The 17,127-nt window shown below is 43.3% G+C and overlaps 1 protein-coding gene across 1 annotated transcript in view; it reads right to left on the minus strand.

Annotated features, from left to right (window-relative positions):
• Positions 1-3,658: 3,658 nt before the first annotated feature.
• The window catches only part of CNKSR3 (CNKSR family member 3), a 66,934-nt gene continuing 53,465 nt past the window's right edge, over positions 3,659-17,127 (minus strand). The window contains exons 8-13 of the mRNA XM_060272769.1: positions 13,825-13,893; positions 11,831-11,977; positions 9,522-9,646; positions 8,034-8,242; positions 6,834-6,923; positions 3,659-4,621 (exon numbers count right to left, since the gene is read on the minus strand). Of these exons, the coding sequence (XP_060128752.1) occupies positions 4,326-4,621; positions 6,834-6,923; positions 8,034-8,242; positions 9,522-9,646; positions 11,831-11,977; positions 13,825-13,893 (936 nt within the window). The 3' untranslated portion in view covers positions 3,659-4,325. The remainder of the gene's footprint in view (positions 4,622-6,833; positions 6,924-8,033; positions 8,243-9,521; positions 9,647-11,830; positions 11,978-13,824; positions 13,894-17,127) is intronic.

Below are 17,127 nucleotides of genomic sequence, written 5' to 3' on the forward strand. Positions count from 1 at the left end.
TACATGTGATATGCCAGAAAGAAGAGGTTTTTTAAAGGGTGGTGAAAGAACTTTCTCTCTTTAAGCAGAGGGGAAATGGAGCCCAAGGCACTCATTTGAGATCATTTACTCCTCAAAAGGTTTGGCATAAAAACAAACCTCCCTAGGAGCATAAATTGTGCAATGAAGCTAATTATCTCTTAATATCTTTATTTTGGAAAGAGCCTTTCCACTAGAACTAGCTCACCCAGTTTCCAATTTAAGCTTTGGGGGGTTTGTGGGGGGAGGGGGATATTTTGCTTTGGGAACTGTAAGAGTTGCTGGCAATTTGAGCTTTGTGGGGCATTTCAGTGCAAGTTTCCAGATTCAGTTTCTGTTAAACCAAATCCTCTTTTCTGTAGCTTTTCACGTGGTGCATCGAATGCCAAGTTTCCTTGTATTTATGTGTTAACCACTGTGGATGTACGACTGTGTTACAAATGTTCTACTATAACCAGGCTATGTGCATTCCGTCCTAAGAGCCAAAGAATTTAAAAACTTGTATAAATTATTTGTGGTTTTTTAACAGTAAAGGGTAACCAATGTTTGGGGACAAATTTTTAATTTTGAGTGTCATACGCACGATGTTGCTTCTTTCCAGGTCCTCAGGATCACACTTCCCACCACATCCCCAACAGACAAAGAGAAAATGGGCCAAAAGTGGGCCAGGGGCACAGAGGCATTGGGCAGGACCCTGGGAATTCCATAGTTATTTGTATTCTTTAATCAAACCAATGGAATGGGCAATAACACTGAAACTGCCCCTCCGGCCACTGGAAATGGAATTGAAAAGCAGGACTTATTCTGGTTTCTGAGATTTCAGCAGCCATGAACAACACTAGTCCAACCCCCTGCAATGCAGAAATCTTCTGCCCAACGTGGAGCTCGAACCCACGAGCCCAAAATTAAGAGTAGTAAAGCTGTGTGCTCCCTTCCGTGCAGTGCAAGAGCCGCTTCTAATGTAGTTGGTGGATATGTGCAAATTAAAGCCATCATGTGTACAGTGTTTATCTGTCAATGACTGGATCCCTACCAGCCACTCAACATCCCACTGGGAAAACAGTGCTGGTCAGATGAGAAATTATTATTTTATCATTGTTTTTCACACGAACAGTGTCCCAAAGCAACTTAAAGATTGATAAAATGGAAACAAACCTGAAAGGCAAAAAAAAAAAACCTCACAAAAATACATTCATCCATATGATTAGTTCCCAATCATTAATGTGGTTGCTGTATTCATGCACAGTCCCATAGAGAGCTGACATCCTGCAGAAACAGTTCCCACAAGATGTGGGAGATAGTGAACAACACACACACACACACACACACACACACACACACACACACACACACATGCACACACATCTACAGGGCCATAGGGCCATGATTAAGGCTAGCATATATGTGTGTGTGCGCACACACACACACACACAGGCAAGACTAAGCTGTGCTAGAACATACACCCAATTTGTAAACATGAGAAAATGCACTACAGTTTAGTGCTGTAATAAACTTCTTTATCTGGTCACTTTTCAGGTACCGGTAGATACATTCCCTCAAATGTTAACTTGGTACCATACAACGTCTGCCCTTTGCTGGTTAGGATAAATTATTCGACTGTGGAATTGAGGCAATTTTTCCTCTTATTCTGTGTTTTCCTAAGTAGAGGAAGCAACAGTGAAATTTGTCAGAGGAGATAAGGTGTATTCATTCCAATTACAGATGTCAAAGCATCCTGCGTTGTTTTTTGCCAGGGCTATGCTTGGGGGGGGGGGGATTATCTTCATGCCTCCTGCCTTCCTTAGCTGTTTTTCAAGGTCTCCTTAAAGGCCCTTGGAAACAGATCACAGAGAAGCAAAAGCACACCAGAAATCTAAATAAACCAATTAGAAGTTTGGCTCATCAATGACCCCAAAGGTGTGGCTTCTGTTTTGAGCATGTACTTTCTCTATTGCCCTGTCAAGGGAAAGAAGTTGTCAAGGGCAGTGTCAAGGAGTCCTGCCCAATGCTTTTGAGAGCTCTTCTTCTAAAAACATTGCAAAGCCTGTCATGGTACTTTAGATGGATTGCATATTAGGAGTGGCAAATACTACACATATCTGCAGTGAAAATATATCATGTATTATTCTAACCTTGCAATCTAAGGGAGACTGAGCCTGAAAAATACGAGTTTACCTAATGTAAATCAGTGTATTGCTGGTAAGATTTGAACCTGGGACTTCTTGGTTCACAACTCAGTGCCATAGTCACCTTCTCTCATGTGAAACAGTTTCAAACAATTCATGTAGTGTTTCCATCTTGGCTAACAAAAGAATTAAAGACAGACATGAACATATTCATTCTTTCCTGAGAACAGAGGTTACTTCCTGAACTGGACGAGAAATTTCAGGCTCAATTAACTAGGTGCTTCAAAAGCAAGTTTGTTAAGAGAGAGAGAGAGACCATTTTCTTAGTTACATCTTCCTTTATCATTATCTGAGAGAGAGATTTAGCTTATATTTGAACTTCATACAATGCACCTCACTTTCTACATCATACTTGCCTGGATCTTCAAAGAAAAGGTGAACTGCAATTTCAAGTACATTTGGATTTGTTTGTGTGTTTTACTCCCTCTTTTTAATTGGAACCACAAAGTTTTGAATACTATGAGAAAACATCATCAAGATGCAGAATGGCTGCACTAGCTTAGGTGAAGTTTGCTAGGCTGCTACCAATAGCCAGTTCTGCTTGAAAGGTAATTCAAGTTATATCATTGTTTTAGCTTGTTTGTGAAAAACAGGATCGAATTTAGTTATAACCATACACATTCTTTTAATAGTAAAAATTTGTGCAAATCCATTCAACCTAGTATAGTTGTGACAGTTTCCTAGACAGTTAATTTAACATCTGTCTCCCCATGCTTATTATAAACTGCTCAAGAAAGCTTGCCGAGATCACATTTATCATGTTAGACAGCAGTGTAAAATGTGATGAATTCCTTTCATCAGTGTAGATGGTGCTGTTTACAGACCATTCAAATAACTAATTTAATGGGGAAAGAAACTTTTTTTGCCTTGGCTAATTAGTACCCAGTGATGTCAGAGAGAAATGTAAAAGTTGCATAAAAGGTTAAGGTGTTGTTTTTTTAAGAAAAAGAAAAGAAAGCATAATTTAAATATTTAAATTATTTTCAACAAGATGTTCTTTGTGGATCTCTAACAAAAAAACCCTCTTTCCTACATTTGCTTTGAAAACAACAAATTATTTGCATCCAAACACTTCTTGCAAGTTCTCCCTTCCACAAACCACCCCAACTCTCACCCAATGCTACTGCTGTAATTTAATGATGGCAAACAGCTTCTTCCCCAATACTTTGAAAGAGCAAACTGCCTTACAAAAATGTAACTCATCACAGGTCAGCCTTTAAAGCCCAAATAATATGTAAAAACCAGTTCAACCTTGAACCACAGTTGATGCTCCGTAAGCTTGCAGGGATTGCTTTCAGAAGAATACTTTGGTTAACAGCTATTCAGTCTTAATCATAAAAAAGCAATAAGATATATTCATCTTTGCCATTGTCACTTGAGATGCATTTCCTTGGCATGTTGTAGCAATCCATGTCCTAATTGGATGAGTATTGCAGCAATTCAGGGAAGAATAGTTTAACTGTACTAAGATTTTAATAACTGGAGGATCAACCAAAACAGCCTCACGTTTGTAACTAATCAGAACAAAGGAAGAAACTGCATTTTATTCCTGACAACAGTTGAGTCGTCTCCAGTCACTTGCACTGCCACCACGTTGCTTAAAACAGATGGGGGGGGGGAACCTCCCCTTTTCTTCCTTCTTGGTCAGTATTGCAGCGCAGGAATCCATTTTTTGCTGAGTGCTACATAGTCTGCAGATCCAGTAGGTTGCACAGCATCAGAGTCTCGTAGCAAATGAAGTGCCACCAGGCCTCATTACAATGCAGAGATTGCGTCTGCGTGGGTCATGCGGATTTCAGGTCAGCAGTGACCTCTGAATCACTCGAGCCTGATCGGTTTTTCTCCAGAGGACTGAATTCCCCTCCACCCTTGGACAGGTGGAAAAATGCTACATCTTGCGATCTCTCTCCTCCTGCTCCCCCTTAAACAGACCCCCTCCTCTCTCCAACTCCAGTGACTCTCGTGACAGAAACATTGGGGAAAGGGCAAGCTTATCCAGGGGGGAGAAAATAAAATAAAATGCAAAAACTCTGTGGGTACTGCAAAACCATTTGAAGGTGGAGGGGAAGAAAAGGCACTTAATATCAAATACCCTAGAAAGTCATAACACAGCCAGTTAACTCAGTGAGTCAATAACTTGAGTCTCGTAATCCAGCTGACCAGCAGGGAGCGCTCTGTGGAGGAGGATTTCGTGGAGGTCACCGGGGGCTTCTTGGCTCCATCCTCCTGGAACGGGATCGTCGCACTGTTGTGAAGATCCACATTAACAAAACACCTGCTCCCCCTGATGTAGTCTGCACCCCTCACTAGCTGCCTTTCCGCCACAGGCCTGGAAAACGGATGCTGAAGTGGGGAACTTTCTTCAATGATGGGCGGGATTCTCTCATTGCTGAAGTACCGGCAGAGGGCATTTTCACCTGCAACGAACAAAGAAAACACACACTTATCAAACCTTGCAGAGCCAGCATAAGGAGATGCAGAAGAGGGAGTTTCAACACCTCCAGCCAGCCTGAAGTTTGGGTGAACTGCCCCACACAGATCCCCCCCCCCATCACCATTACTAAAACTTGTGTTCTGCTCTTCACCTCTATTTTACTTACTGCTGTACAAGTTGAGGATTTGCGTTTTGCTTTAGGGCTAAATTGTAAAGGTACGTGCAAGTACTTGCATTAAAAATCCTGACGGAAATAAGAGCTTTGGGAAGGGGAAATTTGGAGCAGAGAAGTGGGCAGAGTTGGGTGTTTAATCCTTCACCCATGACTTCTCCCCTGGAACTCCCCCAGCAGCTGTTTAGGCAAGAATTGTAGGGAGAAAAGTTACACTCTTTTAGCCTTTTTAGAGAAACGGTAAGAGGGAATGTGATGGAGGTGTAGAAAATTGTACATGGCGTGGAGAAGGTGAATAGAGAGCAGTCCCGTCCTGTCCCCCCCCCCCCTCTCATATGACTAGAACTCAGGGACGTCACATGAATCTGAATGTTGGAAGATTCAGAACAGACGAAAGAAAGTGCTCCTTCACACAGCAAGTAGTATCAAAGGCTAACTCAGATGGCTTTCAAAGAAGATTAGAGAAATTCAGGGAGGGTAAGGCTATCAATGGTTCCTAGCCATAATAGCTATGTTCCGCCTTTAAATATCAGTTGCTGGGGATCACAAGCGGAGAGTGTGTAGCTGCACTTGGGTCCTGCTTGCTGACTTCCCACAAGCATCTGTTTGGCTACTGTGAGATGCTGGACTAGACGGGCCCTTGGCTCAATACAGTATAGCTCATAGGTAGGTGGGTGTTTCCTCATACAACTTTCCAAAGTCCCGTTCTCCTCACTTCTTCACTCAAAATCACCACTATCCCTAAAATTTGGAGCCATTTTGCTTTCCGTACACCATATTGTATGTAACATGGATTGTCTCTCACCTGCTTCAAAGCCCTAGAACACTGCTAAAATTATTTTTTGGTGTAAACTGACTTTAGTGCTAGTCCTTTAGGGTACAGCGTTAGCATGAGGAATAACTCAATCTATTCATCTTTCTCCTTCTATGAAATAAATCCCTGCATGTTGTCCTCCTCAACAATGTAGTGGTTTTCTCCCTACGCTAGTATAACTTACCTTATGGTGACTGGCACTTACAGAAAGGGAAGCAGATTTGGCTCTCAGTATAAAGTAAATGAGGAAGGACCTTTGTGCAGTAGAGAACAGAAACACGGTTTCACACTGGCTATAACACTTACCTTTGTCTCAGATGTTGCAATACAACGGAAACAAAAGCAGTAATGACTTTTGAAAGTCCCTCACCTGTCTGTGAAGGTGTGCCTTGAGCAACATATATGAGTGGCTAATCACTACATCCATGATTTGTAGCGATCCGGAAGTCGTTCAGAGGCTCTGTGTGTCACCCATTCTTACAATGTGTGTGTGCATTTTTGTCAAGTCAGATATTAGCTCATGTCTTTTAAGGACAGATAAGGAGGATTGTGGCGCAGAAGCATCTAGGCTGAATTGCACTGCAAGGCAAGCTTATGCGGAAGGCAATCATCTCTTTCTGTTCATTCCATGGGCAAACCAGGTCTCAGCTCGCATTTTCTTAGAGAGAGATCACCTGGCCAATTTTACAATGTGGAGGAATGGAGCAGAAGAAAACAGGAGAGAGAAAACTCTGCTGCTGTGCTTTAACGTCAGATAATGGATCCTTGGCCCAGGAATATTTGACAGTGCCAGCCTAAGGTTTAGAGGAGTTTTCCATAATATACTTAAGGAGCAACCAACCTACTTCAGAGCCTAACAAAGAGGTGTCACCCTACTGTCAAGGGATACAGTGGCATTAAAAGCCTCTGAAGACTTATACTAGACCATCCTAATATAAAATTGACCCAACTGAGATTTGTTAAAAACAACAACATCTAACCTGTGGACTCAGGTGGGCCACCTCTTTACAGGAATAAAAAGGACCAAAGTTTTGCATTTCAACAGCTAGAATCCCCACTTCCGATTTTACTCATGGCAAACGCACAAGAGGATGTTCAGAATTTAGTGAGGTTTAACGGCACAGTTGACCCTTCACTACAGGCCAGGGTATCGAATGTATGGACAAGTGCATTTAAGAAAGCAGCTGTCCTAGAGCACAATTTCCTTACCTTTTCTCCCCATTGCTCGGGGCCTAGAGAAAGGTTCTACACCTCCCAGCCAGTTTCCATCTGCAGGCATAGACAATGGACGAGGCTTTCCTAAAGGCAACACATAAGGGGTTTAAAGAAAACAGTGCTGAGTTAACTTCATATTAGCTGATCTGAATGACAAACACAGTGTGAAGAGTTTACACAATCTATTCAAAATAGGAAGAAGCTAACTGAGATGCAATACTAGCAAGCAACAGGGTGTCTAATAAGCTCGGACTTGTAGCAGCTGCTCTGCCCTGTAGGGATGTGGGACCAGTTAAGATGGCCTGCCTCCCAAAACTAATGGAAGGTTCCTGAATGCTCTGGGGGAGTTTCCAACAGACAGAACCAGCAATTCTGCTAGGGCTCTCAGCTCTATGTGGAATAGTGATATGAGAAGGGCCATCAACACAATTGCTTCTGGGGTTCCTCTTTGGAATGCAACTTGGTTTACTAAGGAACTGCAGGTGATGAAACAAACCCAGAGATGGCTAAAGCGCAAGTGGTGTAAAATTTGTTCTGAAGCTGACTTGTGACACTTGCTAGGGCACATAAACACACCTATCGAGTAGGAATGGAGGCAGCTAAGAAGCTTTTTCCATGTGGTCCAGAGACTTGTCAACCCAAACATGGGGGTTGGATCTCTGGAGCCAACTATGAATGATTTGCCCAACACTTTGAGGATGAAGTCACTCAACTCCATGGCAATTTGGATGCCACAGCTGAGGTAGGGATCCTTTTTCAATTGATGTGGCCTGGTGATGGGACAGGAAACGTGTGGCTGTCTTGATCTCTGCCCATCCTGGCTGGTGCCTGTCATCCTAAAAGAAGTGGCAGTGCATCCACTCCTTAACAAGCAGGGATACAGGTGATGGTCTTTCCTTGCTCTCTGCTCCCAGTGGCAGATTTGGGGAACTAATTTTCAAGCCTTTGTTTTACATTGTAAGCTTTGTCACATATTACACTCCAACACCCTATACCAGGCATAAGCAAACTCGGCCCTCCAGATGTTTTGGGACGGCAACTCCCATCTTCCCTAGCTAACAGGACCTGTGGTCAGGGATGATGGGAGTTGCAGTCCCAAAACATCTGGAGGGCCGGGTTTACCTTTGCCTGCCGTATACACTCTTGATGCACACAGCTTTTCTCCTCAGCTGAACCATGTAACAATTTACTCACCATAGGATTGTGTTTTTTCCCTCATCTTTGCAGGAAAAATATTTGCTTCCATGGAATAGCCAGGCAATGGGTCGGAATCGGTAAGTGTAAACCTTCGCCTCCTGCATTCCTGATCCAGGAAGGAATTGGGAGATTCTGCACCTTTGGAACCAGGTAGGGGTTGTTTAGGTTTGCTGCCTCCTGCATATACAAAACTTCCCTTCTCATCCCTGCAAAGATATAGGAACTTGATTAGCAATGAAAATATAAGGCATTGTGATTCTGCACTTGTGGACGGTCCTTACTACTGTTTGGAAGTAGTGGGACTTTATAGCTGTTCAAGATTTGGCCAAAAAAACGCAGAAAAAGTAAAAGGAGTGAAGACATAATCAAGGGTGCATGAGTTGGGTCCTACAATTTTGCACAAGCGCAGAAAAAGCATAAATGGTGTAAGCCAATGATTCCGCTAAGAATGTTGGTTCTTCCCTGAGAGCAAACTCCTAGACAGGATGCTTGAAGGTACGTTGGCAATGCATGGTGCCATCATAGATGCCAGAGAGGTGGTTGAACAAGGTTTTTATGATCTGGAGTGAGTCCTAAGCACTCTGCAATTCATATTGCTCCTTCCACAGGATTAACAGCACCTGAATACATCATGCAAAATAGAATTTCCAGATAATGGATTACTCCCACTCTGTGTGGGGCTGACCTTAAGGCTGGTCCAGAAGCTGCAGCTGGTGAAGAATGCTGTAGCTAGCATGCAGTGAGGAGCGACCTGCTGGTAGTGTGCAATGCTCCTGTTATGCGATCTATACTGACAGTCAGCCCTGGTGCATAAAGGCCTAAGCAACCTAGAACCTGTTTGCCTGACAGACTGCCTTCTGCCATCCTGCTTGAATCCTTATGTCATCCAGTGTGGCCCTAAGACACCCTAGAAATTTCATGTGTACCCGGGGTAGTTTTTAGGGCGACAGCATTCACGCTTCAACATACACTCCCCACAGTAGTTAGGTTGGCACAAACCATTTGTTCTTTCAGGTCCTTTTCTTAAGACTTTTTATTCAATTAGGCATTTTCATAGTAGCATTGCTGAATATTCTTGTTCATTTTACATATGGATTGAATGTCTTTTTATGGGTGCAAATTTTGCATTTTGTTTCTCTCTCTCTCTCTCTCTCTCTCTCTCTCCTTTTTCTTATAACCCGCCATTATATTTTAGAATGGTGAGCATTTTAGTGGAACCTCGGGTTGTGGACGTAACCCGTGACGGAGGCACGTCCGCAACCCACAGCATTCGTATCCCACAGCACTGCATCTGCGCGTGATGCAATTTGACGCTTCTGCACATGCACAAGTGACGAAACCAGGAAGTACTTCCCACGGTACGCAACCTGAAAATGCGTAACCCAAAGTGTCTGTAACCCGAGGTACCACTGTGTAAATATTCTACAACAATAAATCTAAAATAAAGGCACTGTGAGGTTAAGCATTAGGTAGGTATTGGCATACCGAGGGGCATATGGAATAGATGGTGGTGGAGGTATGTAAAGGTCCAGAATGGCTGGTTTCTCTTTCTTCAGGGAAGCATCCATGGTGCTTTCAGGTGACTGGGTAGTAGTTGCAGGTGGGCTGGTCTGTAGTGAGAAAAACAACAGGTAGTTGCTTAAGTAAATTAGACATACACTGTGCAACTGGCCCGTTCCATCTACAATGTGACAAAATTCCTCATTTCATCTCTCACCTGAGCCACTGGAAACAGACACATTGCTTCTTGTTTTATGTTTACCGGTTGTGCTTCATTTTCCTTAGCTGCCTAGAGTTGTTGCAAATAAGGCTACATGTAACAATTTACGGTAAGCGTAATTTGTTTTACGTAAATTTACGGTATACGGCTGTGTAACTCCAGGCACCCTTGGAAGAAACCAATAACCTATGTCCAAATGAAAAATCTGCAGTTTGTTGTTTTATTTATTGCATTTCCAAATTAATAATAGTGATCTGCTATACCCTGGAACCATAGAAATGACTTGCTGAAGAAAATGAGCCCCTTGAGGCTTTTGTGAGATATTAAATATATGTTAATAACTTCTCTTAATTTTCCTTCCACGTTTTCTTAATAACCTTCCACATACTTTCCAAGGCAATGCACAAAATCTAATAAAACAGTTACAGAACAGCACAAAACACAACAGGATATGAGTTGAAAAACAATGCAAAGTGGACACCTATGGCAGAGACCTGTTCATCAGCTCGGAAAGCTAAGAAACAGCTACACAAGCACCTGTTTAGCACGTTCTTGCAGAGCAACAGCTTAAATAGTACACAGACAGAAGTGGTGGAAACTGTACCTGCACCTAATAAGCAATTCATTTATTAGCTTCCTGAAAGTGTCAAACTACTCCCTTAACATTACTTGCTCAGCCTCAAAATCATCATCTTCTTAAAGCTATTAATCCTCATTTCTTTTCCACGCCCTTTCTCTCTCACACACAGATGCCACAATATCCCAATTCTGCTGATGTTGGCAACTGGCAAATGCAAACACCACCATGAAAACAAAAGGGGGGAAATCACACAACTCAGCTAGGCTACAAAAGAACACTGGATAAAAAACTGCTCTTTTGGAAAACATAATCCCCCATCATTAGTTTTCCAGCCCATCGAGAATTTACTGTTTACTTCTAGAATTCATCAGTCCAAAAGATTATAAGCAACTCAGCCCCAAATGGCCTCACTATAAGTTATCTGTCCTGATAAACAGGATCCTTCAGGGATTAAAGAAAAACCATCATTCTCCCCCTCTCTTCAAACCCCGGCTGCCTTGTTCTTTTGGTATATTAGAAAGCTAAGGTAATTTAATGGGAAATGAGATTTCACAGATCCTGGCTGCAAAACTAGTTAAATTAGTCAATGCAAAATTATGAAAATACATTACCATTGAAATTTGAGCTTCAGTGCTTTCACAAGGGCATTACAACAGAACTCTAATGCAAGAATTGGCTTACTATCATTTTCCAAGCTCAAATAGATACATGGTATGACCTAATAAAGGCCAAAGTTGGTTGGGGCCAAGAGACTACAGTGGCAACTCTAGTTAAGAACTTAATTCGTTCCGGAGGTTCGTTCTTAACCTGAAGCACCACTTTAGCTAATGGGCCCTCCTGCTGCTGCTGTGCCGCTAGAGCATGATTTCTATTCTCATCCTGAAGCAAAGTTCTTAACCCGAGGTACTATTTCTGGGTTAGCGGAGTCTGTAACCTGAAGCATTTGTAACCTGAGGTACCACTTCATACCGATTTCACATCCCACTAAAATCTCTAAGATCTGAACATTCTAAAGCCTGAGCATCTTCGAGAATTAGCACAAAAATTGATTTAAATCATGCAGAAAATGCATGGCACAATACAGTCCTTCTTGTAGAAAACCACTTCAGACTGAAAGGGGAGGGAAGAAATCACTGGGAAGCATGTCAGAGGCAAGGCAAGACTAAAACCTTGTTTCCCAACACGCTTATTTACCCTCTTTTAAAAAGAAGATAATTAAAATATGTAGCCCCATATTTGCAGTCTGAACAGAAGGACTGTTTTTCACGTTCAATCAATTCAGACGTTTGGGGTGCCTTTGTTATGGCTAGGAACAGGGCAATACCAGTTCCTAAGTTTTAAGTGACTAAAAAAATGATTTTTTTTTTAACATTCTGCTCCCCACCCTGAGTCTTCAAGATAGGAAAGAATATTCATCCAATAAATGAGCAAACAAAATAGGATTAGTGTAAAGGAGCGGGGGGGGGGGGAGATCTCTGTATAACTGTATGTTACCTGAACAAGTGGAGGTTTCCACCTTAGGTTTTTGAGTGGCGCAGGAGTAAAATTAAAAGATCCTGTATGGCGTTTCTTCACTAATAGAGTAACGCCAGAAGGATTCTCACGAAGCTTCCTGACAAGGTTCTTCAGCTGCCATCCCACCTTCAAAACAAATCAGACAAACAAACACTTAAAGAGTGTTTACTGCCCTACATCAGAGGCATATAGATCAAATTATCTTCTATAATACTGGTGTGGAATTCACATTTCACTGCAGAATTATGAGCTCTAGGTTTGGCCACCATCCAGAAGCTTTTAAAGACTTCTCTGTTAATGTAGGCTTCTGGAGGCTGGGGTAAAGGTGCTATAAAAATGCAGAGTTTCAGTGAACGCTGTCTTCCAGCCTGTAGGCTTTGAGATGAGAGAGCTACGTATAAATACGTAGGGTGTTTTTTGTTCTTTTGCCTATTGGGTATAAAAATGGGGTGGGGTTTGGCTAGGCACTAACACCATCGGCCCTGGAGCAACATTAGATATTGTTAACTGACCTATTGGTAAGCGTTTTTGCTCACTTATAGCTCTTCACATATTACAAATTAATCAATTGTTCACCGTTAGTGACGTGACACTATGGTGGATTTTTAAAAATAAATTATTACAATTTAAACAGTTTATTTACTGTGAGCTGTTTTGAGCATAAATGCATCTATGGAATATGAGGCACATATAAACAAGCTGCCAATAACTATGATAGTGAGTTGGCTCATTTAAGCAGGGAAGAGTTCTTCCGGCCCCCAAATCAAAGCCCTAGCACTTAATTTTGGGATGGGGAGGGTAGACAGCTCATGGTCCCCAAATCAGTAGCAATGACTGCTGAGCAGTGGAAACCTTCAACTGGCAGCAAAGGCGCAGTCTGCCATCTTCCCTACCTTGCCCATCCTAGCCCCCCTCAAAGGCACAACTTTGTGCATGTGCCTAGAAAGGGTACTCACATGAAATGACTGTCATCAGCTCACCCAACCCAGGATGCCCCTGACTAAACTAAGAAACAGTTCTAGATGCTGGTATTGCTTGAGTGCTCAATCCAGAATTTCCCAGAAGAGTCGGAATAGCAGACTCTTCTGACTCTACCTGCCTCCATGAAGGACATTGCAAGCTTTGTGTGGTATACAACAAGAAGGACGGAGGAGTCTTCCTTACTACTGTTTCTTGACCTGACTTCCACCCACTATAAGGGGTTCAGGCCCACATTTAGTAAACTTTTCATTTGGGACGCGGGTGGCGCTGTGGGTTAAACCACAGAGCCTAGGGCTTGCTGATCAGAAGGTCGGCGGTTCGAATCCCCGCAATGGAGTGAGCTCCCGTTGCTTGGTCCCAGCTCCTGCCAACCTAGCAGTTCCAAAGCATGTCAAAGTGCAAGTAGATAAATAGGCAGGAAGGTAAACGGCGTTTCCATGTGCTGCTCTAGTTCATCAGAAGCGGCTTAGTCATGCTGGCCACATGACGTGGAAGCTGTACGCCAGCTCCCTCGGCCAATAATGCGAGATGAGCACCGTAACCCCAGAGTCGGTCATGACTGGACCTAATGGTCAGGGGTCCCTTTACCTTTACCTATAAAACATCTAATCATTCTTAAATAGCCTCAGTACTTGATGTTTTCAAACTGAATTGCATTTCTCAGGAATGAGTTGTTGTTATTGTTGTTGTTTAAAAAAAACAAGTTTAAGGGAATAAACTGATGGGAAGCTCATTCTTTCCTTAATCAAAATGTTTTATGACAAACCTTTTATAAAAAGTTCGAGCTGAATTTATAGCATGAACTTGCTATTATAGCGATAACTGCCTTAATGGGAAAAGCACCATTCCAGCATTAAAAAAAAACCCTGAAGAATTTAATTGAAAAGGTCAGTCACTGGTAAATGAAGATAAAATCTGTATTGTGGGCTTGCTCGCAGTCTGAAAATTGCTTGGCTAAAAATAAAGGGAAACAAGAAATGCCCTTTACTCACCACAGTCTGGCGATTCACCTGGATCACTTCATCGCCTGCATGAATTTTCTGAGACCTATCAGCCGGTGACTGCAGAGGACAAAAAGAGGAGCACTGAAATTTTCATTGCTTTGCCACTTAAAAACTACTAAACTGTTGCTTAGTTGAGTTTTTTTTTATTATTATTAAAAACCACAGTATGACCTTAACAGAAAAGCCAAGCAGATAGACATGCCTGTGAGATTTTTATGCAAGTTACAGCTGCCATCTCCATCACTAGCCATCACAACTATTAATTAAATAACTAGCAAAAGGCTGGTCAATATGGCAGGTGAAGTGTGAGAGCAGGAAGGGCTTGTCGGAGAACATGGAAACCAGGTGGTGGCAGGTTCACACGACTAAGTGTGTGGCACTGAGGACCGGATCACTCAGCATTTTCAGATGGAGGGCAGGTTTTGCTATCAGCTCAACAATGCGTCATAATGGCGCTCTTTGCCATTCGCTCCTATAGGGACAACTAACCATTTCCTTATATTGAAGATCATCACTGGGAGCAGCCAGTGGTGACCACGCCACTAACTGAAAATAGCGCCTCCTTCTATCTACATAGCCTCATCTTTATATTTGCATAGCCACGCCTTAGGTTCTATTTCAAGGGCTCCTCTATATACAGTCATACCTCAGGATACGTCTGCTGCAGGTTGCATCTTTTCAGGTTACAGACACACCGAACCTGGAAGTCCTAGAATGGGTTTGGCACGTCTGTGACCTGCACGCATGTGCAGAAGCACTAAATCGTACTTTGTGCATGTGCAGAAGCGCCGCATTGCATCACGCGCGTATGCAGATGTGGTGCTTCATGTTGTGGCCTTTTCATGTTGCGAATGGGCCGCCGGAACGGATCCCGTTCGCAACATGAGGTACCACTGTAGTGCAAGTGAATGTTTGGGACTGGCATATATCCTTTCTATACGAAACAAAAGCAGCAGGAAGTTCCCCAAACTGTTGAAAACTACCCCGTGATCTTAATCAATAAACCCTTAATCAGATTTTAGATGTTGAGCAAACAAAACAAAAGTTTGCCTAAGGTCTCACAAGGGATCACAAGGCCTCAAACTCTGCTGTGATTTTCTGCTGCCAAAAGCAAAAGCTCCTTTTGGCTAACCTGGCTTGTCCTGACGTGAGAGGTCAAGCAGAGATTCAGCAGGAACAGTTTTTGTACCATCAAAAGGATGAGCAATGCAAAGCTTAATCCTTGTCAAACAGGTGTTAAAGGCACAGGAGTCGTGGGAAAGAAACTTCTTCAGTTATACTATCTGTGACTGTTTGTACAACTAGGCCTGCACTGTCCATTCCAGTGGTGACTAGGGACCATTGGGACTGGCAGGGCAGAGTTCTATAAGCCTGCTGAGTTCTATAAGCAGGAAGCAGCAACACTGAGACCAAAGAGGAGGAAGCTTGCAGGCAGTGCCGCCCCACAGAGTAGTTGTAAGTAAGAAGGCAGGCAGACTGGGGTTGGTGAAGCAGCATCTCATTCACCATAACAGACCAGCCTCCATTGGTCCACTCTTAGTGGCAGGAGCTGTACAGGATTGCAAGTAAGGTCTTCCCCATCCTTTTAACTAGCGATATCAGGGACTGGATAGGGATGCGGGTGGCGCTGTGGGTTAAACCACAGAGCCTAGGGCTTGCCGATCAGAAGGTCGGCAGTTCAAATCCCCACGACGGGGTGAGCTCCTGTTGCTCGGTCCCAGCTCCTGCCAACCTAGCAGTTTGAAAGCACGTCAAAGTTCAAGTAGATAAATAGGTACCACTACAGCGGGAAAGTAAACGGCGTTTCCGTGTGCTGCTCTGGTTCGCCAGAAGCGGCTTTGTCATGCTGGCCACATGACCTGGAAGCTGTACGCCGGCTCCCTCGGCCAATAACACGAGATGAGCGCCGCAACCCCAGAGTCGGTCACGACTGGACCTAATGGTCAGGGGTACCTTTACCAGGGATTGGGCCTGGGACTGTCTGTGTTTCCACTGAACAACAGCCCCTCCATGAAGTCTCTTTGCATCAGGAACTGGGAAATCTACACTGACTGCCAGAAAGGGGTGGTGGTGGTGGTGGAGATAAAGACAAAACCAAAAAAACACACCCAAACATGGAATAAACCTCTAGGATTGCTACAAGCTTCCAACCCACCAAGCAAGACATAGAACACTTAGTAGAAAGCCTTTTCCTTCACACAAACACACAGAAAGCCAGCTTCAGACAGTCTGAGATCTGTAATTTCTATGTACTGCTTAAGAACTTCCATCATTAAGCAGAATGTTTAATAAAATAAAATATCCTGTTTTGGGTTGTTGTTGTTTTTAAAGGAGTTACTGGCTGATGCAATCACATCACTTGTGTGTCTAAGGAAAATTCTAAGGAATATGAGTCACATGTTCACAGTCAGCAGTTGATGGTGCTACAATCAAGTGACAACTTGCATGGATTTTACCAGGGTCAGAGAACCTCAGGCCTCCCAGATGTTGCTGGACTCCTAATCCCATCAAACCACACCCAAAGGTCAGGGATGATGGGAAGGTGTAGTCCAGCAATCACAAATTCCCCATCCCTGGATTAAATTGTTTTCACAGATTCAACAGAGTCTTGGTATTACCGTACATCACTTCCTCTAATTGCAGACTCGGGGGGGGGGGGGGCAAGTGCCAAAAGCTATTTGGTCAAAATGGGGCTACTGTGAAGCAAGGAAGAGATATAAGCATGTTCAGGAGAACCCTGAGGTTTGCAAGGGACAGAGGAGTAGCCCAAGGGTGACCGAGCAGCCATGGAATACTGAGCTTTACTTGGAAAAGAAAATGGACTATCCTCAAGGGAGGCATGGCTGGCTGGCTCCCTAAGCAGAAGCATTCCCAATTGCAACATGTCGTTGTGGGTCCCATTTGTCATCTCAGATTTTAAGGGAGGCAGCTTACATATTTCTGTTGTGAGTCTTTGGATCATAAATTCAAGCAATGGAAATGAGCCCCGGTCTGGGTTGCAAAAGAGTCACAAACCGAAATTATTTTGACAGAATGAGAGAGAGAAGAACTGTTGCAAAAAAGGGGTGTTTTCATTACTTGTTGAGGCACAGCTAGGTAGCTACATGACACAGTCATGCTGAAAACCTATAAATCGGAGGAAGAGATTTAAGGCACAGCATGGACCAGGTAGGGACAGGGAGATGATCGCTTCTCCTACGTGAGCTTTCCCACCTGAAACTGCTTAATCCTAGCACTTTTCTCCCAGCGGGGGTCAGCTCCAAAACACAGGGCCACCCCAGGGGGAGGGGA

Source organism: Zootoca vivipara, chromosome 3 (assembly GCF_963506605.1).
Source record: "Zootoca vivipara chromosome 3, rZooViv1.1, whole genome shotgun sequence".
NCBI classification, from domain to species: Eukaryota; Metazoa; Chordata; class Lepidosauria; order Squamata; family Lacertidae; genus Zootoca; species Zootoca vivipara.